This window comes from Octopus bimaculoides, chromosome 24 (genome assembly GCF_046866305.1).
Source record: "Octopus bimaculoides isolate indiv1 chromosome 24, ASM4686630v1, whole genome shotgun sequence".
Lineage (NCBI taxonomy): Eukaryota > Metazoa > Mollusca > Cephalopoda > Octopoda > Octopodidae > Octopus > Octopus bimaculoides.
The window spans coordinates 15,387,499-15,414,788 of NC_142951.1; the positions used below are offsets into that span (position 1 = coordinate 15,387,499).

The window sequence follows — 27,290 nt, forward strand, 5'->3', positions numbered from 1 at the left end:
TACTCATGTAATTTACGCACCCACTAAAGTTTAATTTTGTTTTTGCGAAAAAGTGCATAAATTACATGGGTTTTTACGGTAGTCATAATGGGAGAGATGATATATATAAAAATAGGAAAAAAGAGTTGTTCTTTTTAAAAATCGAAAGATTAGAGTAAAAATGGGACTGGAAAAAAGAAAAAACAAAAAAAAACCCCAAAAAGATAGAGGTGGGTGAGAAAGAAAAAATATGAAGAGGGATGGAAATATGGTAAGAGAGAAGTGACAATTGCAAAGCCCTTTTCATTCCCTGATAGTTAACAAGATGATGATGATATTTACTGGCTCATTTGAGAGTTCCCTTCCCAGTAATGGAAACAAAGCAGTCTTGGCAGTGTGGCAAGAAGCTTGTTTCTCAATTATGTGGTTACATGTTCAGACCGACTACAGAGCACCTTGGGCGATTGTCTTCTACTGTAGCCTCTGGCTGACCAAAGCCTCATGAGTTGATCTGGTAGACAGAGACTGAAAGAAACCTGTCATATATATATATTCACAATTTAGGTTAGTTGAAATATGATTGTCACATTTCAACTGCTAAAGGTATATACACTGCAGTTACCGTGGAGAAAAAAATCTCTCTCACGGTAAGAAGGTGTGAAAACAACCAGTTCGTTCAGTGTCGCCATCTCTCGGGAATCTCAGACATCGATGTTCCAAGTGTTTTGACTCTTGTCAATGAGATGTGCCTAAGAGAGGCAACTCTGAATGAACTTAATAAAGCTATAGCTTTATATATAATTCAGTCAACATGTTGACTGATTTGCACTAGTAGAACGGAATTGAAACTACAATCTTACAATCATGAGTCCAACACCCTAAACCCCTAAGTCATGCACCCCCACAACCAGTCTTCAGCAAAACAACAAGTGCTAATAATTTCTTTCAGTGGCATGATACATAAAATGGTAAGGTAGGTTTATTTCATTGATCCACACATCCCAATTAAATTTGGAGGCTAAGAGGATACAATATTAAGAACAGGAATTTGGAACAGAAAATATAAAGGGGTCATTAAAATCCAATGTCTATATTCGGTGGTAATCTTCTGTGGAAGTATGCAAGAAGGGTGCTTTGTTATAGGTACTTAATATCTCAAGGGTATGAGAGAGAAAATTGATGTTGGATGGATTTAAATATTGACCATGAAAGTAAATACTGGTTGTGCCATGACCAGTTCTAATGGATGTTATTAGAATCAGCTGTTGCAATAAAACACATTATATATATATTGTACACAGAGATTGGAATGAATAAGACCTACATACCACATGGCTTGTACTGAAACTGGCTTGAAGAGATAATCTGCGCCTTCAGAATTGACACCAAAACCTCTGAAATAAATACCAAAACCAGAATATGTGTGAATTAAAAAAAAGTACATAGTTGGAAATATAAGATATAAATCAAATGTCAAGAGGCAGAGATCAGACATATGCATGCATGTATATATATATATATATGCGTGCGTGTGTGTGTGTGTGTGTGTATGTGTGTGTGTGTGTGTATGTGTGTGTATGTGTGTGTGTGTGTGTGTGTGTGCGTGTGTGTGCATGTGCATAAAATCATTTTCATTATTTTAACATACACATTGACTGAGGAATCAATATACTGAATCATAACTCTTCTTTATTTTGAGGTAAAAACACCCGCTACAGACATCATCATAACAACTATTCAACAAGTGTGGTCAGTTCACAGAACACCAAACCAGGCTGCAGACACACACAAAGTTGAGAGAAAGGAAAGAAGAAAATAGAATGAGCAAAGCACTTACCCATCACCATCCAGTGTGATTTTGCTGTTTGCCCAAATTGGAAGGACAAGACCAATACTAGCTTCCTTATCCTTCATGTCTATGCCCAGCATGATCGACTCTTCTGTATCAAGTTTTCCGAGGCAGCACACAACGACCATGTAGCGAGATGCTAATGGGATCTCGTAGGCACTTTCCAATTTGACAGCCTTAGCAAAGAAAAAGGAAAAGAAATATAAAGAATAAAATAAGAGTGATAATTCAATTTAGAGTCGATAATGAAAACAATTGGTGGTCACTTTTTGGAGCATCTTATAATAATTCTGCTTAGCCTGTCAGTACTGCTTTCATGTGATTAGAGAAAAAGAGGGAGAAAGAGAGAAGCGTTCATGATGTGAGGTAGAGGGAATGTAATTGTAATGCTTTCATGTGATTGGTTGAAGGGAAAGAGAGGAGAAAGAAAAAGGAGAGAGAAAAAGAAGATAAGGCAAAGAGTGAGGCAGAAAGAGGAAGAGAGAAAAAGAGCATCCATGACATGTGGTAGGGGGAATGTAATATTCATTATGTGGTTAAAAAAGTTAGTTGAAAGTAGTGATATAGAGAAACAGAAATATAATTTTAGCAGAGGAGTGATGTTCTGATGGTGAGGTTAAAGAAAGGCAGAGAGAGGGGGAGGTGGGAGAGAGAAAGATGATGGTGGTTGTGGTGGAGATGCGTGGATAGTAAAAAGTGTTTTGTTTTTTAATAGAACTAAGTTTGTGTATTAAAGTCTATAAAATTGTGCATAAAGTATATAAAGTGTATATATGTAAAGTGTATATATATAAAGTGCATTAAGTAATCATCGTATTGCAATTTCTTTCACTTTTCAATGAGTAGTTGATGAGCGACTATCTTTCCATACAGATACAAGAGAGGCTACGCTTTCAGGATTTTGGGGATAAAGTTTTCAGAAATAACCCAATAGGTTTATCATTATTTCCATGAAATATTCACGGGGTCCCGTTAATAATAACAAATAGGAGCATTGAAATAAAGTCTAGAAATTGTGGCACCTGAATACATCACAGAACACACTAATTGAAATGTAATATTGTAAAAGTGAGACTAACAGTCTAGGAAAAATCCAAAGAACTAATATTGCTTTAATAATAAGCTTCCTTTTGTAACAAACATGTAGACATGTGATTACAATTTACTGTGAGAGAGAGGGGGAAGAAGAAGAGAAGGCGGAGAGAGAGAGAGAATTTGACAACTGAAATATTTAAAACAATAAGTCTTGACAATGAATCGCCTCAGAGTTGTCTCCCATATTTTCAGAACAAATTACAAATACATTGATTGAAACAGATAACAAGCAAAAGATAAAACTGCTACGATGTCTGTTGTTTGTATTGCTTCTGTGGTGCTAATACTGTGACAATATCAGAGACGTTTATATCTCAAAGGCCCACTTATCCAAGCTACAAATAGGTCCTCATGCAGAAACAACACAGATCAGAGAAATTCAGTTACATTTTGTCTTCATTAGATCTAAGAAAAGGAGAGTGATGAGCTGGTGTGTACAGACTGACTCCGTTACAGACACAGCACCACCATTCCAGATATTGATGGTCTGGAAGTTCTTGCTCTAATTTATGGCCAGAAACGTCAAATTTCCATGGCTGTCATACTTTGCATCCTACAGAATAAATAAACTTGTTGCATTTATACAAACGTACACGTATTTGTATTTCATTTATTTATTTATTTTTTAATCTTTTACTTGTTTTAGTCATTAGACTGTGACCATGCTGGGGCACCAGCTTGAAGAATTTTCGTTGAACAAATTGACCCTAGTACTTTTTTAAAAATTCTAGTACTTATTCTATCGGTCTCTTATGCCAAACTGTTAAGTTATGGGGATGTAAACACACCAATACCAGTTGTCAAGTAGTGATGGGGGACAAACATGGACTTAAAGTCTCTCTCACACACACACACACACATAAATATGACAGGCTTCTTTCAGTTTTGATCTACCAAATCCACTCACAAGGCTTTGGTCAGCTTGAGGCTATAGTAGAAGACACTTGTCCAAGGTGCCATGCAGTGGGACTGAACCCAGAACCATGTAGTTAAATAGCAAGCTTCTTACCACACAGCTACACCAGATAAATTTGGAGGTGACCACCCCCAGTTAGGAAATATCAGTAATCTGGAATGGCTTTGGGACCAAATGCTTCAGAAAATCAATGTTATACCTATATTATGAAAAGTTAAAGTCCGTCTCAAACCTTAGAAGCTCATTAGGTAATGACAACTGAATCAAATGCCAGTCTGCTGCAACATGACATGAAGTGCCTTGCTCAAGGATTTAATGTACTGTCAATCTTGAGAATCAAACTTATGACTTTATGAGTGCAACACACTACCTACTAAATCGTTTTTCTTTTCTCTTTTCTTTCAATAGTCGAAGACAGTGGTTCTCAACTAGGGTCCATATAAAACTTTTGGGGGTCCATGCAACAAAACAGTAAAATGGGAATCCACAATAGTATTTTAAGGGGCCCTGAAAAAATTCTGCTTTAGATGTATGTATTGGTATTTATTGCAAGAAACATCTTGGTTTCTTTCTCTAATGTTTTACATAGTTCAACCTATGCAAGTTAATGTGTGAAAAACAAAATAGGAATTTTGAAAGAAGTTTCTATAAAACTAGTTTTTAAACATCAAATGGCTATGAGGGGTCCATCAGAATAGAATAGTAATCATAGAGGTCCATAGATAAAAAAAAATACCCTTTAAGTGTCATATAACATTTTGTTGGGGCCCCATACAACAAAATAGTAACCTGGGATCTGCAATAGTATTTTAAGGGCCCCTGAAAAAATTTTGCTTTATATATATGTATTGGTATATACTGCAAGAAAGAGGTAGATTTCTTTCTCTAACACAAGTTAATGTGTGAAAAACAAAATAGGTATTTGGAAGAAGTTTCTATGAAATTAATATTTAAACATTGAATAGCTATGAGGGGTCCACCAGAATAGAATAGTAATCAAAGGAGTCCATAGATAAAAGAAAAAAATGGTTGAAAAACGTGAGTGAGTGGAATTGAATTTTGGTTTGAACATTTGTATATTGATGGCTGGAGATGAAGGAACAAATGTTGGTGATGAGTAGTGGGTGGGGATGAAGAACTGTAGAACATACCACTTTGATAGTATCTTCTGGCCGTAAGAGATAAATCATCTGCTGGAGATGTTGTTGAATGTCCCCTGAAAATAGAGAGAAAAACATATAAAAATAACATATTTCAAGGCAGTGCCACATCATGGTCGCAGTCAAATGACCAAAACAAATAAAAGATATATTTATGTATTTACAAATATATAATATTCTGTAACAAGAATATCATTGATAGTGACTTCGAAGTTTCAGCCAGTTAAGCTATCATCAGACTGCAATCCAATGATGGCTCAACTGGCCAAAAATTCAAAGTCACTGTCAATAATATTCTTGTTTATGAATAATTAATTTGTACTCTACAAAAGTACCGAGTAATCTATCAGATTAATGCTAAATTGTTTTTATTATTACTCAACATAAAAACCGACACACACATAAAAATAGTACTGAAGATGGAGTAATATGATTTTTATTAAAGCCAAAATAATCTCTACACAAACTGTTTCAGACAGTTGTGATCACAAAAGCCAGACATGAAATTCTGAGTAACAGTTTGGGAAGATTTTTCGGGCTTTAAGAATATATATATATATATATATATAGGCACAGGAGTGGCTGAGTGGTAAGTAGCTTGCTCACCAACCACATGGTTGTAAATACATTACTGCTCTATTCTTTGGAGTGTGCTTCTTTTACAGATGTATGGTCCATTGACTATATATATATATATATATATATATATATATATATATATACATATATTAAATTCGAATTACGATGAACATAAACAAACAAATGAAGTTCGCTTTTAGAAGCGTTGAGATGTCTTACAAAGTTAAAGAAGTGATTTTAAATTCTCAAACGCAGAGAATATATATATATATTTGCATATATATTTTTTACCTTTTGTGTTTTTTTATATATGTATTCTATATATGTTGAAAGGTAGTGGTCATATTTATATATGATCAAATGTTTGGAGGCGTGGTGTTATGTATAAAGTCGTTGACTTAAACTTGATGTTTGTTCTCTGATCAATGTTTTTTTTTTATCTCTGTCTCAATTACATTTTAGCACTTTTTTTGCAGTCTTATAAACCCTTTTGTCTCCATAAAAAGAGGCAAAAATTATCTCTTGTCATATCATCATCATCATCATCATCATTGTTTAACGTCCGCTTTCCATGCTAGCATGGGTTGGACGATTTGACTGAGGACTGGTGAAACCGGATGGCAAAACCAGGCTCCAATCTAATTTGGCAGAGTTTCTACAGCTGGATGCCCTTCCTAACGCCAACCACTCAGAGAGTGTAGTGGGTGCTTTTACGTGTCACCCGCACGAAAACGGCCACGCTCGAAATGGTGTCTTTTATGTGCCACCCGCACAAGCCAGTCCAGGGGCACTGGCAACGATCTCACTCGAAAATCCTACGGGAGCCAGTCAGGTGGTACTGGCAACGGCCACGCTCAAAATGGTGCATCTCATGTGCCACCCGCACAAGAGCCAGTCCAGGGGCACTGGCAACGATCTTACTTGGCTTGCCGGGTCTTCTCACGCACAGCACATTTCCAAAGGTCTCGGTCAGTAGTCATCGCCTCGGTGAGGCCCAATGTACGAAGGTCTTGCCTCACCACCTCAGCCCAGGTCTTCCTGGGCCTACCTCTTCCACGGGTTCCCTCAACTGTTAGGGTGTGGCACTTTTTCACGCAGCTATCCTCATCCATTCTCACCACATGTCCATACCAGCGCAATCGTCTCTCTTGCACACCACAACTGATGCTTCTAATGTTCAGCTTTTCTCTCAAGATACTTACACTCTGACGGGTATTCACATTGATATTACACATCCAACGGAGCATACTGGCTTCATATATATATATATATATATATATATATATATATATAAATAAAGTGTAAGAGTAGCTAAGGGTAAGGAAGGAACATTGAAGTTTATATTTTTTAATTGTGCATGTTTGGGTGTGTGTTTGACTCTCCTTGGCTAGACATTGTGTGATGGTCTGTAAACAAGGATCACCATTATATAAACAGTGGTTTGTCTTTTCTAATATGTTGTAAAAACATATATGACTGTGAAGGGAAAATTCCACCTTGCTTGGAAGCAGGTGAGGGTTGGTGACAGGAAGAGGCATCCAGCCATAGAAAATCTGATTCAATGAATTCTGTCTGACCCATGTAAGCATGGAATAGTTAACATTAAATTGATCAGGGCCCCACCCACGCCAGGTTCTTTACCAGCCCTCTTTAGGATGTATTGCATGAAGTGGAGGTTGCCATGGATAGAGCAATTTTGCACATCACACGTCATTTTTTGTTGTTCTTGCTGCGTTTGTGGTGTGAGTTTCCTTTGGGATTTTTTTCTGTCTGCAGTAGGGTCTTTGGTACTTGTGGTGCTGCAGGAGTTGTCTGAGCATCTGCAGTTGTTATGGTTGTGTGTGTACTTTCTTTGGTGCAGGACAAGACGTTTCGCCTCTGTGACTTCTTTTCAGTTTTTTTAGAATTACTGTTCCCTTTCGTCATCACTTTTCAATGTGGTAGAACCAGTGTCTGTTGCAACCTTCTTCTCTCTGTGTGGAAGTGAATTCATCTTTGTATGTGTATCTTTTTCTGTGTTTGTTTGGGGGGGGGGGGCGTTGAGCTTGGTTGCAAGGCATTGGTTCTTGTGGTTGACCTCTCTGATGGTTTTCCTGCTGGTGTTGTTGTTACGCCTGCCACTGCCTCCATTGTTGCTATCTTTGCTGTTTTCTCTGTTATTGGTGGTGATCTTTCTACAGCTGGTGCTCTTTTTTGTTTTCCCAGCCTTGGTGTTGGTGTCAACAGAAGTCCATGGACCCCTGTACCTTTTTGCTGAGGTACAGCATACTTGTAGGTGTGTTGCTTCCCCACAAGTGAAGGAATGAGGTCTTCTGCCCTTGGTGATCAAAAGTAATTTCTTCCCATCCTTGAGGCAGACATAGTCTGGGATTTTCACCAAGTCTTGTGGCTTTGTTTCGATTAACATTTCCAACTTTATCTCAACCCAGTCTTTTCTTTGTGTCCGTTGGACTTTTAGGAGGAGGGTGTCACTGCCCTCCATGATCACGCATCCCATGAGCCACCCTATGTTGATACCTGGTGTTATTCCAGGGACTCGAACTTTTATTGTTCTTCTGCCCATGTGGAACGGGTACATTATAAGCTGGTCAGTTTTATGAAGTCCCACTGAATGCTTCATGGCCAGCTCTTCTGTTTTAAAAAGGACTGAGATGGAACCAAAATTTCAGGCCCTTTGAATGGATTCGACATCCTCTCTGGTTGATCTCAGTGCTATCTCCACTTGAAGGTGGGAGGGTCGTTCTGCTCTCCAAGACGCACTTATACTTTACTGTCCTCTTCTCAATTTCTACCTCCACTTTGGCTGGGATTGCAAGGTTTGCCCAGGTTTTTTTCTCTTTTTGTGGGCCAGGGCTAACATCTCCTTTTTTGTTGGAGATGCCTATCTCATAGTACTTTTGTTGGTATTTCGCAGCTGCTGCTGCGAAAGTCCTTGTTCCGCTCACACTGTTGATGGTGGTGGTAGTGGAATTGTTCATGTTGTTACTGCTATTGTTACTTCCAAATACACTTACCTCTCTGCTGCTGGTGTTGATGTTGGTATTGGTTGTGTTCTCATTCATGTTTTTGTTGTCGTTTTCCGTTCTGTTATTGTTTTCTGTTAAGCTTCTCTCCTCCGTGCTCTCGGAGTTGTTATTTTCTGTGTGTTTATCAGTTATGGTATTTTCCACATTATTTCCGTTTGAGGAGTTGGCAGTTACATTTTTGTTGTCTGTTTGACTATCGAGTGATTGTGTGTTTTCCATTGTGTTGCTTTTCTCTGTCATAATACTTCTTTATTCTTTGCAGTTAATTTTATTGCTGTCCATAGAGTCTGTGGTGTTTTTGGATTTGTTATCAATTTTGTCCTCGAAATTGTTACTTGCGTCTGCGAAAATTACATTTCTGTGATTTTTCCTGCTGTCACAAACTGGTTTGTTTTGCATTAGAAAGTTACACCCTCCACGCCATTTTTTGCTTGCGAACATGTAAACATTTTGCAAATGCTAATATTTGGGCACAAGGCCTGAATATTATTTTGTTCTTTTTTCTGGGGACAACGACTATTGTCTTATGTTCCCTTTTGAACAATAATATTAACAAAGACAGTAGTTTTGATAACAAAAAGCTTCCACCAATGTTCTAGCCTTCCAACCGGAAGTATAATAATAATAATCCTTCCTACTAAAGGCACAAGGCCTGAAATTTGGTGGGGAAGGGACTAGTTAATTACATTGACCCCAGTGTTTCACTGGTACTTAATTTATCGACCCCAAAAGGATGAAAGGCAAAGTTGACTTCAGCAGAATCTGAACACAGAAAATTCTTTCTACTATAGGCACAAGGCCTGAAATTTTGGGGAAGGGAGCAAATCAATTACATCGACCCCTAGAGTGTAACTGGTACTTATTTCATTGACCCTGAAAGGATGAAGGGCAAAGCCAACCTCAATGGAATTTAAATGCAGAATGTAGCGATGGGCGAAATACTGCTAAGAATTTCATCTGCTAAGAATTTCATCTTAAGAGGAAAGGGTAAGTTGACCCCTGTGCTCAACTGGTACTTATTTTATCAACCCTGAAAGTATGAAAGGCAAAGTTGCCCATAGTAGAATTTGAACTCAGAACATAAATACAAATGAAACTAGTGCTAAACATGTTATCCAGCACACTTACAATTCTGCCAGCTGACTACCTTAATAATAATCCTTTCTACCATAGGTACAAGGCCTGAAATTTCAGGGATGGGGACTAGTTGGTTTACATCAACTCTAGTGTTTCACTGGTTCTTATTTTATCAACCCCAAAAGGATGAAAGGTAAAGTCGACCTTGGCAGAATTTGAACTCAGATCGTATAGATGGACAAGAAGCTGCTAAGCATTTTGCCCTATGAGCCAACAATTCTGCCATCTCACCACCTTAATAATGCTAATATTGATTTCAAATTTTAGCACAGGGCCAGTGAGTTCAAGGAAGTGGGGTAAGTTGATACATCGACCCCAGTGCTCAACTGGTACTCTTTTTATCGACCACGAAAGGTATGAAAAGCAAAGTCAATCTTGGTGGAATTTGAACTCAGAATGTGAAGATGGACAAAATGCCACTAAGCATTCTTTCTGGCTTGCTAATGATTCTGCCAGCTTGCTGCCTTAATAAGAATAATAATATTAATAATAAATATTGTGACATTAATGCTTTTCAACAAGAAACTGAAAATGGATCACAGAGCTTAGAGTCAGCTTTAAATTGCTCGTTACCAATCCCACAGATGAACAGAAATAAGCTTCATTCAGGTGAGCAAAACAAAATGTTGCAGATCTGTCATATAAAGATAAACATTTATAAATTTATGAATTATAAATTTGAACCCTAGGTTAAACATGAATTTTGAATTAAAACATTTAAAAGAAAATTAAAAAAAGAAAAATGTAGGTGCTCCCTCTCTCTCTCTGGATGATCAAACTAAAAAATTTTTTATAAAATGAATGGAAGGGAAGGTAACATTATCAGCCTAAAAGCTGTTTCATGCCAAGAATTCCAGACTAAGAAGAACCATGAAAGAAAAAACAGAAAATGATTACCTCAATTGGATAGCAACCAATGTAAATAATTTATAGTAAAATAATAATAATAATAATAATGATGGTGATGATGATGATGATATTGATGGACTAAATTTTCAGTCTCTCCCTTGATATTTTGGCAGCTGAAATTATAGGCAACATTTTACAGAAAAGAGAGGAGGAGGAGGGGAGGCGAGGAGTGAAAGAAAGAAAGAGGGAGGAAGGAAGAGACAAGGAAACAGAAAATCAAGGTGGAAATGAAACTGAAATAGATTTTATAAAAAAAAGGAAACTTCATCTCGAACCAAGTAGTATAAGATGGCCAAAAGATGAAATTCACAGGTTTTCTAAATAATAATAATAATAATAATAATAATAATGATAATAATAATCTTTTCTACTACAGACAAAAGGCCTGAAATTTTGGAGGAGGGTATTAGTTGATTACATTGACTCCAGTGTTTCACTGGTACTTAATTTATCAACCCTAAAAGGATGAAGGACAAAGTCAATCTTGGCAGAATTTGAACTCAGAACACAGCAACTGGCAAAAATACCACTAAGCATTTTGACCAACATTCTAACAATTCTGCCAGCTTGTTGCCTTAATAACAACAACAACAGCAGCAGCAGCACATTTTGATTTTAGTTTACACTAAATTTCGAGCATGTTTCCAGACAACGTAAGAACATTCCATCACTGTCCAAGTAACCACCATCATCCATACCCTTAATCGAGTTCCTGAGTCTCCTGGTGGCTTCATTACAGGCTAATAAGGGTGGTGCATCAGCAGGAGGGGTAAGGTAAGCACTACTATTGGATAGCTTAATTTCGCACCTTTACAGTTTCAGTATAGTATAAAGAGAAGGATAACAGAGTAACACTATTATTAGGAGAGGCTAGGAAGGTGAAAAGATCATTCTCTTACCGTCTCTTATCTTGTTCTTAATGTCTTCATTTATTCAGTTACAATGTTTCATCCTCCACCTTTAACTTCCTAACTTCTACAAATGGAATTACCCTATTATCTTCCTTTCTATACAAAACCATAACCATGTTGCCTGAGATACACCAGCATATTACTTACAGTCTCACTTAAATGCCATGCTTGAGAAAACCCATCAAGCCAAGTGAAATCATAGTCATGACTGACGCCAGTGTCACATGACTGACGCCAGTGTCACATGACTGACGCCAGTGTCACATGACTGACGCCAGTGTCACATGACTGACACCCAATGCAGTGGCATGTAAAAAGCACCCATTATACTCTTGAGGTGGTTGGCATTAGGAAGGGCATCCAGCCATAGAAACCATGCCAAATCAGATGGGAGCCTAGTGCACCCCCCCTGCCCAGCTTACCAGATTCCTATCTTTAGTCAAACCATCTAACCCATGCCAGCATGGAAAGCAGATGCAAAAGGATAGAAAGAAAGAAAGAAGAGGAAAACAAACAAATTCACACGAATTAGATGTTTCTATGTTTTAACAAGTAGTGTGTGTGGGTGTGTGTATGTAATCAATTAGTTTTTACGTCAGCATTTTCTATACCTGCATGGGTTGGATGAGACTTGTTGAGGCAGTATTCTATGGCTAAATTCCCTTCCCTGCCAAGCTGTGGTTAAGAAGTTTGCTTCCTAGCCACATGGTTTCAAATTCAGTCCCATTGTGCATCACCTGGGGCAAGTGTCTTCAACTATAGCTTCAGACTGGCTAACATTTTCTGAATGAATTTGGTAGATGGAAACTGAAAGAAGCTCATTGTGCATGTGTCTCCCACCTTGACTTGACATCATGTGATAGTGGTAAATGCATATCACTGTCCTATTACTGTAGAAATCAAGTCAAAACAGACTATGGAACTGGATGCAGCCCCTGGCCTTGCTAGTTCCTGTCAAGCTGTTCAACCCATGCTAACATGGAAAACGGATGTTGATGATGATGATGATGATATTCCAGTTGAACTTTCATTAGGAAAATCAGAGTCACCCTACATCAGAGTGTTACCTTATACTGTGGTTTCAATAGTTTCATATCAGATCTGATAGCAATTACTAATCAGGTTACAGATGATATAATTGAACATTGAACCTATTATCTCGAAAGTTTTTAATTGGAAGTGGAGGGTGGGAGGGGAGTTTTTAACCGGACTGCACTATCAGTATAAGAACTTCAGAAAAAAAAAAGAAAAAAAATTGAAGTGTTAGGTATATTGTATCAGGAGATGAAATAATAGAGGCTAACATAGGCACAGATGTGACTGTGTGACCCAGAAGTTTGCTTCTCAACCACATAAGGTTCAGTCCTACTGCATGTCACCTTTGGCAAATGTCTTCAGCTGTAGCTCTGAGTTGACCAAAGGCTTGAGTGGATTTGCTAGACTGAAAGTGTGTGTGTGTGTCTCCATGTCCTGACATTGCATGATTGTTGTAAATGCATGTCAGTCATTTCCAATACCCAGCAAAGATATGTTTGGCAATGGGGAAATGTTACGTTGCTTGGAAACAAGGGTTTGCAGCAGGGAGGTTGCCTGGCCATAGACTCATACAAGCATGGAAGAATGGACATTAAAACAATGATGACGATGCTGCTGATGATGATAACATATTGCAGGCTATGCCCTACATGTTAGTTTCTACTTCATCATGCAGCATGATGACAATATCTCTCTCTTCTGCCTGCCAACTCTGGAGACAATTCTGAAAGACCTTTGAAGCTGAGCATAATCACACAAAGTTGGCTGATAAGATTGACACCCTCACTCATATTGGCAGAGAGAGCCTTGTCTTTTAACAATAATGATCACTGTGGTCAAACTTACTGAAAGGACAGACTTCACATTTCTTGCCAACTGGAAAGAAAAAAAAAAACAAATACAAAGACTTGGTTGATGAGGCTCTTGTTAAAAGATGGTATGCAGCCTCAGTCCTCACTGAAGTCAGCTGCTGCAGTTTTCTAGCAAGATCATTTTGTTATTTCTTACAAAAGACTGATTTAGAACAAAAACAACTGAAGAAAGCCACTATGGAGATAGCCATGGCAGGAGATAGCTGAGACCATGGCAGGAGATAGCTGAGACCATGGAAGGTGATAGCTGAGACCAGCTCAAGATAGTTGTAGATGACAAGAGACAACACACAGAACCCTTCTTTAGGTGAAGGCTAGTGCAACACTTTGCTACCCAACTCAGGAGAAGCATACAGGCCAAGGGGAAAAACACTTGTGACCCTGAGATACTCGCTGAAGATCAAGAAGTGATTCCAACATGTTATGCAATAGTTTTAGTCACCATCAAGAGAAAAAGCTTGCAACATCTTTAAGTAACGCTTGCAGTTTCTGCTTGGGCAAAGCATCACCTGGAAAAGCCTAGAAAGAACAAAGCCTGACTTGCTATGGTTATGGTACAAGCAAATGCAAATCTTCAGTAATGAGACAGTGATCATGATGATGAAGATAATAATAATACTCTGGGCACAAGGGCTGAAATTTTGGGGAAGGGGCTAGTTGATTTCATTGCCCCTGTACTTGACTGTTATTTACTTTGCTGACCCTAAAAAGATGAATAGCAAAGCTGAGCTTGGCAAAATTTGAACAACATAAAATTGGAAGAAATGCCACAAAGCATTTTGTCCAATATGTTAACAATTCTGTCAGTAATAATGGTTTCAAATTTTGGTACAAGACCAACAGTTTAGGGGAGAAGAGGACAGTCAGTTACATCAACCCCAGGGTACTTATTGTTAGCACCATCATGAAGACAGCAATCTTACAGAATCGTTACTTATTTCATCGACCCCAAAAGGATGAAAAGCAAAGTTGACAAGAAGATTACATCAAAGCCAGTGTTCAGCTAGAACTTATTTTATCAACCTCAAAAAGATGAATGGTCAAATTGACTTCAGTGGAATTTGATCTCAGAAATGTAAAGAGCCAGAGAAAGAACTACTGCAAAGAATATTGTCTGGGGCAGTAACGGTTCTGGCAGCTCATTGCCTAAATGATAATTCTTTTTAATTTTGGCAGAAAGCCAGCAAGTTGTTAGAGGGAGAAAGACAAATCAACTCCAGTACTTGACTGGGTACTTTATTTTATTAACTCTGAAAGAATGAAAGGCAAAGTTGACTTCAGCAGGATTTGAACATAAGAAGCCAGAAGAAATTCTACAAAACACTTTATCCAGTGTGGTAATGATTCTGCCAGGTCACTGCCTTAATAATAATGGTTTCAAATTTTGGCAGATTTGAAGAGGAGTAAGTTGATTACATTCACCCTAGTTCTCAACAGGTACTCATATTACTGACCCCAAAAGAATGAAAAGCAAAGTCAACCATAGCGGCATTTGAACTCAGAACGTAAAGTTGGAAGAAAGGCTGCTGAGCATTTTTTCCAGGGTGGTAACAATTCTGCAAGCTTCATAATGATACTAATAATACTACTAATAGTTTTTTTTCTATTATAGAGACAAGGTCTCTTCATTTCTTTTCTACTATAGGCACAAAGTCTGAAATTTGGTGGGGACTCTAGTGCTGAACTGGTACTTATTTTATTGAGCCACAGAAAGGATGAAAGGCAAAGTCGACCTCAGTAGAGTTTGAACTCAAACATAATAATAATCCTTTCTACTATAGGTACAAGACCTGAAATTTTTGGGGAGAGGAGTAGTTAATTACATCGACCCCAGTGTTTCACTGGTACTTAATTTATCAACCCTGGCGGCATTTGAACTCAGAATATGAAGATAGATGAAATACCCCTAAGTATTTCACCTTGGGTGCTAACAATTTTGCCAGCTTGCTGCCTTCAATAATAATCCTTTTTACAAGGCCTGAAATTTGGGGGGACGGGGTGGTTGGTTACATTGACCCCAGTACTCAACTGATACTTAATTTATCAACTCTGAAAGGATGAAAGGCAAAGTTGACCTTGGTGGAATTTGAACTCAGAACATGAAGACAGGTGAAATACTGCACAGCATTTCACCCAGTATGCTAAAATTTCTGCCAGTTCACCACCATGATAATAATAATAATCCTTTCTTCAAAAGACACAAGGCCTGAAATTTGTGGGGTGGGGACTAGCCGATTACATCAACCCCAAGTGTTTCACTGGTACTTAATTTATCAACCCCAAAAGGATGACAGGCAAAGTTGACCTCGGCAGAATTTGAACTCAGAACGTAGCAGCAGACGAAATAGCGCTAAGCATTTTGCCTGGTATGCTAACAATTCTGCCAGCTCGATAATGATAAAATTATTTGATGATCATCCCTGGCTTACCATCCATGCAAGAAGTGCAGAAAGATTGTTTTAACTGGTATGTCACATGTATTGTCGCTGTACATTTTCTTTCCTTTTTCCTTCTTTATTTTCTGTTTTCTTTTTCATTTTTTCTTTCCTTTTCCTTTCTTCGTTTTTTTTCTACCACGACTTTGTAAATGAACAATCTGGTGTGTTTATTTTAATGGCCTACCAATGTAGTTTCTGTGCTCTAGGTGTCAGGAAGACACTCAGCAAGAAATGGAAACAAAATGGAAAGAGGAGAATGATAATAATAATAACTTACCCCCATTGCTTTGGGGTGATCTTTGGGAACATTCACTCTGAGGTAATATGAGGGCTGCACCTTTGACTGTGAAATAATTTTCACTAAAACTGGAGTGAAAAATAAAAAGAGAAAAGAATATTTTCATTATTATTACAATCAATAATCTCAAGTTTAAATTCTTGTAATATTTTAAACAACAACAAAAAACAACTTTTTTTTAAAGGAAAAATGAGAAAACAGATTATAAACATGAGAGAGAGAGAGAGAAAGGGAGAGAGAGAGAAAGGGAGAGAGAGAGAGAGAGAAAGGGAGAGAGAGAGAGAGAGAAAGAGAGAGAGAGAGAGAGAAATGTCACCCATGTCATGAAAGCATATTGCTGAAAAATCTTGCTGCAACACAGAATAACATAGAAATCAATGGGAAAATAGGTGTTGCATTATGGGATTCTATGATAATGCTTCAGTAATGCAGTTTATGTTTATATATCTATAGTCCCATCTTGACAGTTCCCTTTCTTAATGTTGATGGTCATTTCTTTCATCGATTCCTGATTCTGGCTGTGGTTATCTATTCAGGCAGCATCTTCCCAGACTCCCCCACTTTCCTTGTTTCCTTTTGATACTTCTCTCTAAGATGTGTATCCAGAGGTCATGAGACTTAATGACATGCCCAAAATACTGCAGCTTTCCCTGTGTTTCGTGTGTGTGTGTGTGTGTGTGTGACAAGGTGCATGGCTCAGTGGTTAGTGTATTCAGCTCACAATCATACGATCATGATTTTGATACCCTGTGGCACGTTGGGTCCTTGACCAGGACACTTTATTTCACATTGCTCTGTTCACTCAGGTGGCAAAAATGAGTTGTCACAGCCTTGTCACATTCTGCATCAAGCTGAATCTTCCTGAGAATTATGTTATGGGTATGTGTCTGTGGAGTGCTCAGCCACTTGCACGTTAATATCATGGGCAGGATGTTCTGTTGATTGAATCAACTGGAACCCTCATCGTCATAACCAATGGAGTGCCAGTCTATAAATATATATACATATATATATGTAGGAGAAATTGTTTTTGAAAATGCACCAGAATTTGAAAAATGTTCAAAGAATATAATAAATGTACATTACTAAAATTTTGGTCATATTGAGTTTTTATAGAATACATGGACAAGAGAGAGAAAAAGAAAAGGAGAAACCCACTCCCAATCAAAACCTGTTCCTATGTATAAGGAACAAATCAACCAAAACCCTAATGCAGAAACAAAATCTATTTTTTGACCAAAACATTCACCAGAAAGAATATATGTCATCAAAATTATAATGAATCAAAATTTAGATTTTTTGGTGTAAAAACATATATATATACACACAAGATATTCTCCGATTCCCCCAAAACTCTGTTAAAAGCGAAAAGACCAGTATGCGACAGAAAAAAGAACTACATACAAGATGGCAGAAACTGTAAAAAAACATTTTTTCTCCTTTTCTTTTCTCTCTGTTGTCCATGTTTTCTATAAAAACTCAACTATGACTGAATTTTAGTAACGTAAATTTATTATATTCTTTACCGAACATTTACTTTGATATTATCTATCCCTGTCATTGAATTTTATGTGAACATTTGATCGTTTAAACACGTTTGTTAAATTTCTACTTCGTAATTTTAAACTTTGTTAAAATCCCATTGTTTTATATACATTTTTACCAGTGATAAACAAAAAATCATTGAAACTAGTTTGGTATTTATGTGAATAAATCTATTTAAAAGCAATTACACATTTTTCAAATTCAGGTGCATTTTCAAAAACAAATTCTCCTGTATTTTTCCTGCATGGGAATACACCTCTTCTTTCCATACACACACATATTGCATATAATTTCTTTTTATATACTAGTGTGTATGCATGTGTATGTCTTTGTGGTTGTATATCTGTAAAACAATTGGGAGGATTATAATTAAAACAAAAAGCATGTGTACGCAACACACAGACCTTCACTGAAGTAAAAGCATCAATAAAGCAAACAAACTTTCAGAATATACACAAAACAACGTATCAATTAATTAATCATACACACACACACAGATATGAAACACAACAAAATTAGATTGGCTGAGTGGTTAAGGTTAAAGAGTTGTGAGTAAGGCATTACTGTAGAACAAAATTTGCTACAAGCATTGAATCAAAACTCTTTAAACCAAAACAATAACTTGGTTTACTGAAAAAAAATAAGCAATCAACCCACAGTTCAATATTTAGTGGTTATTAAAAAGCAATGTTTCCCAACCTGGGGTTTGCAAACCCCTGGGTAGCCACAAAAGTAGTGGTGGTGGTGGGGCATGAGCATAGTTCAAAATTTATTAAATGGACAGTCCTTTCAAAGGTCTAAGATCCTTGGGAAAATTCATTCAAAGAAAGAAAAAAAAAAGGGTTGTTGGTAGGGAAAAGACTGGGAACTGCCGATGTAAAGTTATAATTATAGAACAGAACCAAAGATGTAATCTGTTACACACATAACATTCATGTTATTCATAAGACAACTAACTGATAAACTATGCAATGAAAATAGCGCTTATAATATATATACACAGCATTTATATTATTTTATTTTTCAAGACAATTGACTGATAAATATTTCCAGTTAAATGATGTGTCTATCCATCATCTCTGCCTATTATTCCTAGGAGGATTGTGGAGATGGAGTCCTCAAGCATCTACACCATACATCTTACCAGAAGCAACCGCCATTATACTTTCCATTTGGATTCCCAAGCATGACCCACTGAGGCTAGGAAATTATCCACCATCTTGTTCTTGGTCTACCCTTAGGTCCCAGTTCAGTTGGTTTGGCTTGAAGAATCCATTTTGTGATTCATTCCTGCAGCAAGTGTATGATGCTTTGAAAGCATGCTACCTGACATTGGTCAATCCAAGATGCACACTACTACAGCATGACAATGTCCAAACACACTGCCAATGTGACCAAGCACAAACTTGAGCGATGGAAATGCTGCCTCACCCTGCCTACAGTTCAGACCTTGCACCATCAGATTACCTCCATTTCCAATCCATGGCTCATTTCCTGCACAGACGGAGGTTCAACAATGTGGATGAGACTGAAAACAGGTGCAGGGAGTTTTTTGTCTCTAAACCAGCCAAATGGTATAAGCATGAAACTGACCTCTCTCTCTCTCTCTCTCTCTCTCTCTCTCTCTCTCTCTCTCTCTCTATATATATATATATATATATATATATATATATATACACACACACACACACACACACACACACTTGGATGTATGTATTTATTCAGTGGGACAACTACTGTATTTTGTTCCCTGGAGCCGTGAGTTCAAATCCAACCAAATGCACATTTATCTAATATGAAAATAAGGATGTAGTACAGCATACTCATATCATAACAGAATAATTTAGTTAAATGCATGCATGCACAGAGAGTTTTATTCACAAGGCAATGGTCAGTATGAGGCTATAGTGGAAGACACTTATCCAAATTGCCATGCAGTAGGACTGAACCCAGAAACACATAGTTGTGAAGCGAACTTCTTAACTACACACCTATACTTGTGCCCATGTGTATGTAGGGGTAAACCTTCATTTGCAATGCAATTATAAATTTTACAAAAGCAACAATCAAGATGAGGACACCAGTCTGACTAATATAAACAGTATACATAGATTATGTCTTCTTGAAGTAATGATAAAAATAGAAAACAACTCTTGAGGTAAAAGAGTTAACAAGTGTATATAACAAAGAATATAATTTTCAAAGGTGTTCTCTCTTGAGAATACATCTTCAGCACCACGTAAGTGAATTTTACACTATCTCAAGAACCAAAGTTTTCTTTCAAAAGTAAATATGTATTTTATTATTCTTTATAAACTAACAAACAGTTTTCAAAACATCCATAGATTTAATATCCCTTTAGAAAATTTTAAATTGTATTGCTAGCAAAGACTTATCTCTACATACACACGAGCACAAGCATAGATGTATGGTCAAGAAGTTCACTTCACAACTACATGGTTCTGGGTTCAGTCCCACTGTGTAGCACTTTGGGTGTCATCTACTATAGCCTCATGCTCACCAATGCTTTGTGAATAAAACTCTGTGTGTGTGTGTGTGTGTGTGTGTGTGTGTGTGTGTGTGTGTGTGTGTGTGTGTGTGAGTGAGTGTGCATTTTTGTATTGACATTGCTCAGTCAAGTGTGAAGCTATTGAGTGGAGTACCTTATTTGAAAAACAAGAGCTGGTGCCATGAATGGCATACCGCAGTAGATTAACATCTCAACAAGTTTTGTGAAACTCATGCCAGTATGGAAAAAGAAGACATAATGAAGATGATGATGCAGCTCTTATGACCTTTAGAACTAATATTTGCATATTCCTTAATAATTAAGAAAATGGAAAATGCATTTCCCCTACACTGAAATCTTAAAAACTATTGTCATAAAAAAAAACAACCTAAGGCAAAAACATTTAAATCTTATAAGGAAAACAAAACACCAATAAACAAATTTATCAGCAAGCTTGCCAGACAGTTATGTTGTTGTTGTCATTATTTAATTCTGATTAACTAAACTTATGATCAAAATGCGTTCCAAGGGGACTGAACTTGAAACTATGTGATTGGGAAGTAAACATCTCAACCACCCAGCCACGCCTGTGCCTAGATTAATGTTGGGAAATGAAAACATTAATATGATAATGATAGTGATGAATGCAGTCTGAAACAAAATACATAAAGCATCTTTTAAAGAGTAATTCTAAGCTAATCTCTTCTAAAATAAAGACAAGAACCAAATTCCAAAGCAATATAATAAACCTTAATAGCCATATAAAATTAAAGGAATTTGTAAATGCAGTTGTATTAAGTGTTGAATTTCAATACCCTTCTTGTTAAGGTAAGTGGGAAGAGGTTCAAGAATTTTCATTTTGTGCAGCTGAAAATGTGACACAGAAAAAAAAAAAGAAAAAAAAAACTTATAGAGAACATGTTCTTTTCTTAAATGGATTTCTGAGACTAGTTTTATTTGTTCACAATCAAGTTTAATTAAAAAAAAAAAGCTTGAAAAAAAAAAAAGAGTGGGGGGGAGAAACTGCAAAAAGAAAAACAACAGTCTCTGTTTGAAATTGTTGAAAATTTACCAGTTCACTAATTTTATAAAGTACTATATTTAAGAGATGTGTTAATTAACCCCAGAGGACTCATGAGGTTTGGCATTTAGATCTAATTTCATGGCAGCAGTCATAATACGTTGTTTCTAGAAGATATGGTTCTCTACTCCAAAGCATACACTTAAAGTGTCACTACCCCCCCCCCCCCCCCCCCCAGGAAAATCAAGAGGGCATTTAAATTAAAGATCTGTGAGCTGATGTAGATGCCTCTACAACAATGATTCCTAACCCTTTTTTTTTCACTACAAAGAGTCTCTTTTATTTAACCCTTTACCTGTCCTGTGCATCACATGTGATACACAGGACATTTCCCTGGTGTCCACTTAGAACATATGAAAATGCTTTGGACAGGCAAAGGGCTAAATGAAATTCCCTGCAAACTCCAGGTTTTTGAAAAGTCTGTCTTCTCTACAAATTTTGAATTCAGCTCATGGACACTAGTACTTGCTTTGTGGGCCTGGTGGGGGTGGGTGGGGAAGCTGAAAATCTTAGGTAGAGAATCATTGCCTTGTATAGTTGCTAACTCATTAGAAATAGCAAGCAAGCCTCCTTCAAGTCACACTGCACAAGCTTAAAAAAAAAGAAAGGACACATGGGATAATATATTCTCGGAAGGGGAAAAGAGTATTGATCTGGGACTTATGGAAACAATAACAAAGGAACAATGAGCTGGTAATTCAAAACCTCAAATTTACAGTCAATAACCTCTACAATTACTATGCTTAAAGAAAGAAAGAAAAATGGTTAGAATTATCTTTAAAGGGCATTATCATCCATTCCAGACACTGTTGCAATAAATATTAAGTAATCTGCTGGATAGTTGGTGTGCCATTGAAAACTTACACTTCATGTTGCAATACAAGAGAGCATATATTACTGTATGTAACAAAACTTCATTTTTTTTTTTTGTCTTTGGTCAGTAAGTGTTATTTCCTATTTGCTTCTATCTAGAAATCAAAGGAAATCACTACTATTTCTGGACATCAAAGTTTTCAAACTGACCTATTTTCTTTTACATTTCAGATAGATTCAGCGCTGAGTTGCTGAAGCAGAAATATCATTATAGCAAATGTTCTGTTCAATAGCACAGATTTGCTTGACCACAACCAGTTAAGCATGGCCCTTGGTGGCTGACAATATGTGCATCTCTGATGATAAGTAGTAGTGGGGAAGCATCATAGCCATGTGTTGAGAGGGATTCTTTGGGGTTTGAAGAAATGAAACAAAAGCAAAGTTTGAGGGAAAATATTAACCATTTTTCATACTGTCTTAAGCTAAGCAAATAGGAAATAACAATTGTTAGCCAAAGACAAAAATTGTGTTACACAGTGCTATAGTGGTTTTCTTATACTTATCCATGCTGTTGGTAAGATTTACTTACACCTAGCACTGCAAGCTCACCAAAGATTAATCAATTGTACAGTAATATAGCTTCTTTGTTTACAACAATGAACTACATCACCATTTACCACCCATCTTCCATGCTGACATGGGCTGGATGATTTCCAAACAAACCAAAGGGCTGTGCCAAACCCCAATGTCTGCTTTGGCATGGTTTCTATGGCTGGGACCTTTCCTAATGCCAACCACTTTTTAGAGTACACTAGGTATTTTTTACATGGCACCAGCACTAGTGAGGTCACCAAGTAGCTTACAAGACTCGACTCTTCAACTAATGGTTTGTAGTGCCAGGTGGGGTGGCTTTAAACCAGGTGATGAGAGGTTATGACAAATGGAAAGGCATCTTGCTGTAAAAGAGTTATATGCCCCCGCCCCATCACGCTGGAAAAGAGAAATGGTGGTAATAAGGTGTCACAACCTGACCTCATATCAAGATAAATAGCACACGACCTTGTAGGTGGGGGCCCTCACTACTACTACTACTACTGCTACTATTGTGAACAATTCTCTCCATTGCAGCAATTGTTATTGGATCTTCTCAGCAAGCACTACCAGGTTTCATTGACATTTGGTACACAGCTAGCAGACTGCATGAAACACCAGAGCAGCAGTTCTAGCCTTCTTTATTATAAGAAGGTTATATTATCTTAAGGATTTAATGTGAAATGCATGCTCCTATTTCAAAGAATTGGTAGAAGCCATTTTTTAAAAGATTTAGCTTCTACAATGAACAGTCTCTCTACCTCAATCTTTTACCTTAGTTTATTTGGTATTGGTGTTGTTTAGTTAGCTCACAGTCAGCCTTAATTGAGCAGACCTGTGATTAAATATTCTCACTACCACAGATCCCTTTTCTTTAATCCTTCCGTTAATTCATTTTGAAAAAGAAAAAAAATGAATTTACAATGGTAGTGTTTGGAACATAATTTAACATGAAATTTCAATGGAGGGTTTTAATTTTGATTACTTTAAAAATGGGCATATCACAAAACCAGAGTCAGTCCTGGGCAGGTTGCTATCAAAAAGCTATGAACGTTTTTACAGACCTCAGTGTTTTTGAAAGGCTTCCCAACTCAACAGATTTCAAACTCAGCTCATGGGCCCCCAGCACTTTCTTGGTGAAACTAAGATTGGGTAGGACTGTGGTAAGGTGTAATTTGAGGGTGATTTGGCTACTATATTTGTAGTCACTACACAGATGTTCTCTGATTGGCTTGTCAGTTGGTTTGATGTTCATTAATATAGAATAACAGACACGTTAGTCAATAAGATGATGCTCATTAATGCTGACATTCGTTAATGTAAAATAATAACAGATACAACCAAGAGGAAAACGACTTGGACTTTATTACAAAGTGGAATGTAATAAGCATTACGGGATGTTCCTTGTAAAAGGTCGTCAGAAACTCATTAGTTCTTGAAACTAAAAGAACAAAAACTAAATTAACTGTGGATCGATGTAATTGCACCAACATGTTGAAATATTGGTATTCTATACACAGGAAACAGGTATAAATTTAATGACAGCAATGACATTTGAATAAACTTTACAATGCCAACTTAGCACACGAAACCAAATTATCTGAAGCTGCTTCAACAGATCTAGTTGCAAGACAAACAAACTAATACAACTTTAGATGCTGTCTCACATTTTCATGAAATACTCTAAGCTCCTAGTATATAATAAAGTCGTCTAATGCTTTATTGTCCGACAAAATAAAATACAATAAAGGGAAAAAAAAGTGGAAACAAATTTTTCAATATCCGGTCACACGGTGTAAAATGTTGTTAACAGATTTATTTCATGGTAAATAAACACAAAATACAAACAGAGACATTCATTAAAGTAGTCATCAGCTATGATTAACCTTATTTCGTAAATTACTGCATTTGACTGCATATAAGACGCACTTTTCCACAAAAGAAAAAAAAAAAATGTTTCAAGAAGGAAAAAATATCACCCTGGGTTCTCTTTATTTTATCTTTTACTTGTCTCAGTCATTTGACCATGGCCATGCTGGGGCACTGGCTTGAAAAAGTACACACTTGTGAGATGGATATGAACCAGGTCTCGAAAGGAAAAAAAAACAACCACCCTGGGTCCTATATCTCTAATTTTATCTTTTACATATTTTAGCCATTTGACTGCGGCCATACTGGGGCATCACCTTGTAAAAGTATACTTTCATGAGATGGATATAAACCACTAACCAAAGGATCACAGACATTTAAATTCAGACTACAGTCCTCCGCTCTACCCAATTGAGCTATCATGAGAACAAAAAATTCTAACAAATCTGTAGAATTCAAATACTATGTCTGCTGTAAACCATACTTCTGTGCTAACCACTACACCAAAGCAAGTTCACATATGCAAAGTTGCTTCATTCTTTTACTGGTTTTAATCATTTGACTGTGGTCATGCTGGAGCACCACCTTAAAGGATTTTAGTCACAAAAATCAACCCCAGGATTTATTCTTTGTAAACCTAATACTTGTTTTATTGGTCTCTTTTGCCAAACCACTAAGTTATGGGGACATAAACACAACAACATCGGTTGTCAAGTAATGGTAGGAGGACAAACACAGACACACAAATATACACATATATATGATGGGATACTTTCAGTTTCCATCTACCAGATCCACTCACAAGGCTTTGGTTGGCCCAAGGCTATAGTAGAAGACACTTACCTAAGGTGCCATGCAGTGGGACTGAACCTGGAACCATGTGGCTATGAAACAAGCTTCTTACCACAAACCCACACTGCTTTATATATTAATATGCTTTAATGCACTAAAAACATTTTTTTTCTGAATATGCGCTGCTGAAATTGAGGTGCCTCTAACATGTCTGTATATCTTTTATACCAGCAAATACAGTATCTGAACCCAGTAACTTTACAACAATGATCCAAATGTGACCGTTACAATGTGCCATGCAGTGAAACTGAATCTGGAATCATGTGGTTGGAAAGCAATCTTCTTGCCATACAGCCATGCAAAAGTCTATAAAATTCTTAAGACGTCAACAATATATATATATATATATATATATATATATATATATATTGGGCCATCCCATAAATAATGTGGTTTTTTTATACTTCTTTAATTTTTCAAAATTAAGATAAACAAAATTCTTTTTTAATCTACAATAAACTCTCCTTCATTTTCTACAATACTCTTCCATCTATCTGGTAGACTTGCAAGACCTCTCTTCCAGAATTCACTTGTGCGTGACAAAAATACTCATCTACAGAATTCATATTTTTCCATCCAAATGATTTTGAAGACTGCGGAATAAATGATAATCAGATGGGGCAATGTCCAGCGAATATGGGGTAATGTCCAGCATTCAAACTGCTCCAGCCCTTTGAATGTCATTCTCGCTGTATGTGGTCGAGCATTAACCTGATGGTAGAATACCTATCGTCTTGAAACCAGAGATGGTCGTTTTTCTTCTAGCACTGACTTGTGATCGTAGCTCTGAGTGTGGCCAAGAGCCATTATAAACAGTAGTGGTTCCAAAACAGTGCCTTGCGGAACACTGTTCATTATTTGGGTGTCATTGGAGATGGCCCCATTGGCTACTACTGCTTGATTTCTGTCTCTCATGAAGTCATGCAGTCATTCTCCCAATTTTCCGACTATGGCAAGATCATGCAGTTTGTAACATATCACTCCATAACTGACTTTATTGAAAACCTTTGCAAACTCAAGATATATCCCATCCACATTTGAGTGGTTGAGCAACTGCTTCAACACCAAGTCATAGTGTTGCAAGAGCTGAGTGAAGCAGTTTCTTTGTGGTCTGAAACTATGTTGGGCATCAGTCAGCAAGTCATTTTCCTCAAGGAATGCAATTAGTTTTCTTCTGACTAATCATTCCATGATTTTGCTGATGTGTGAGGTCAGAGGGATAGATCTGTAGTTTTTGGCCTCTGCTACCTCCTTTATGAATAGAGCATATTTTACCTTCCTTCAGCTTGCTTGGAAGTTTGTCAGTTGCAAGGAAGCTCTAGAAGAGAAACTGCAGTGGTCTTGCTAGGACACACATGATTTTAGAAGGGATTACTGGGAACCTATCAGGGCCATCTCATCTATAGCCCTTATTACATCGTCTATTATATTGATGTAATCAATCATCATTGCCTCTGTTTTTATATCTGCAGTGGCAAAAAAGTCAGCTGGATTGCTGACATGCAAGTGTCCTAGGGGTGGAGTGATAACACTTTTGAATTGCTCATTTAATATTTCATTTATCCTCATTGGGTTTCCTGTGAGTGAACCATCTTTTCCGAGGAGTGGCCCTACCCTGCAGTGCACTGAGGCTGTTTCTTTGGCAAACTTGAAGAAGGCTCTGAGGTTAGATTTTATATTGTCTATAGCTCAGGATTCTTTGTCTGCTCTTTGCTTTTCATGGGAGAGTTAGGGTGAAGGTTAGGGTTTTTGTACACTGTCTCATAAAAACTTTCCTCTACCTGGGGATTTTGTTCTTGTGTACAGTGGCCTTTCTTTCTGGGACA

General features: G+C 37.2%; 1 protein-coding gene across 4 annotated transcripts in view; it reads right to left on the reverse strand.

Moving 5' to 3' along the window:
* Positions 1–27,290, reverse strand: part of LOC106871258 (uncharacterized) — a 187,560-nt gene that overhangs the window by 43,513 nt on the left and 116,757 nt on the right. For all 4 annotated transcript variants that reach the window (XM_052976699.2, XM_089341108.1, XM_052976698.2 and 1 more), the window contains 4 exons: positions 16,184–16,272; positions 4,991–5,055; positions 1,817–2,004; positions 1,308–1,373 (listed from right to left, as the gene is read on the reverse strand). In XM_052976699.2, the coding sequence (XP_052832659.2) occupies positions 1,308–1,373; positions 1,817–2,004; positions 4,991–5,055; positions 16,184–16,272 (408 nt within the window). The remainder of the gene's footprint in view (positions 1–1,307; positions 1,374–1,816; positions 2,005–4,990; positions 5,056–16,183; positions 16,273–27,290) is intronic.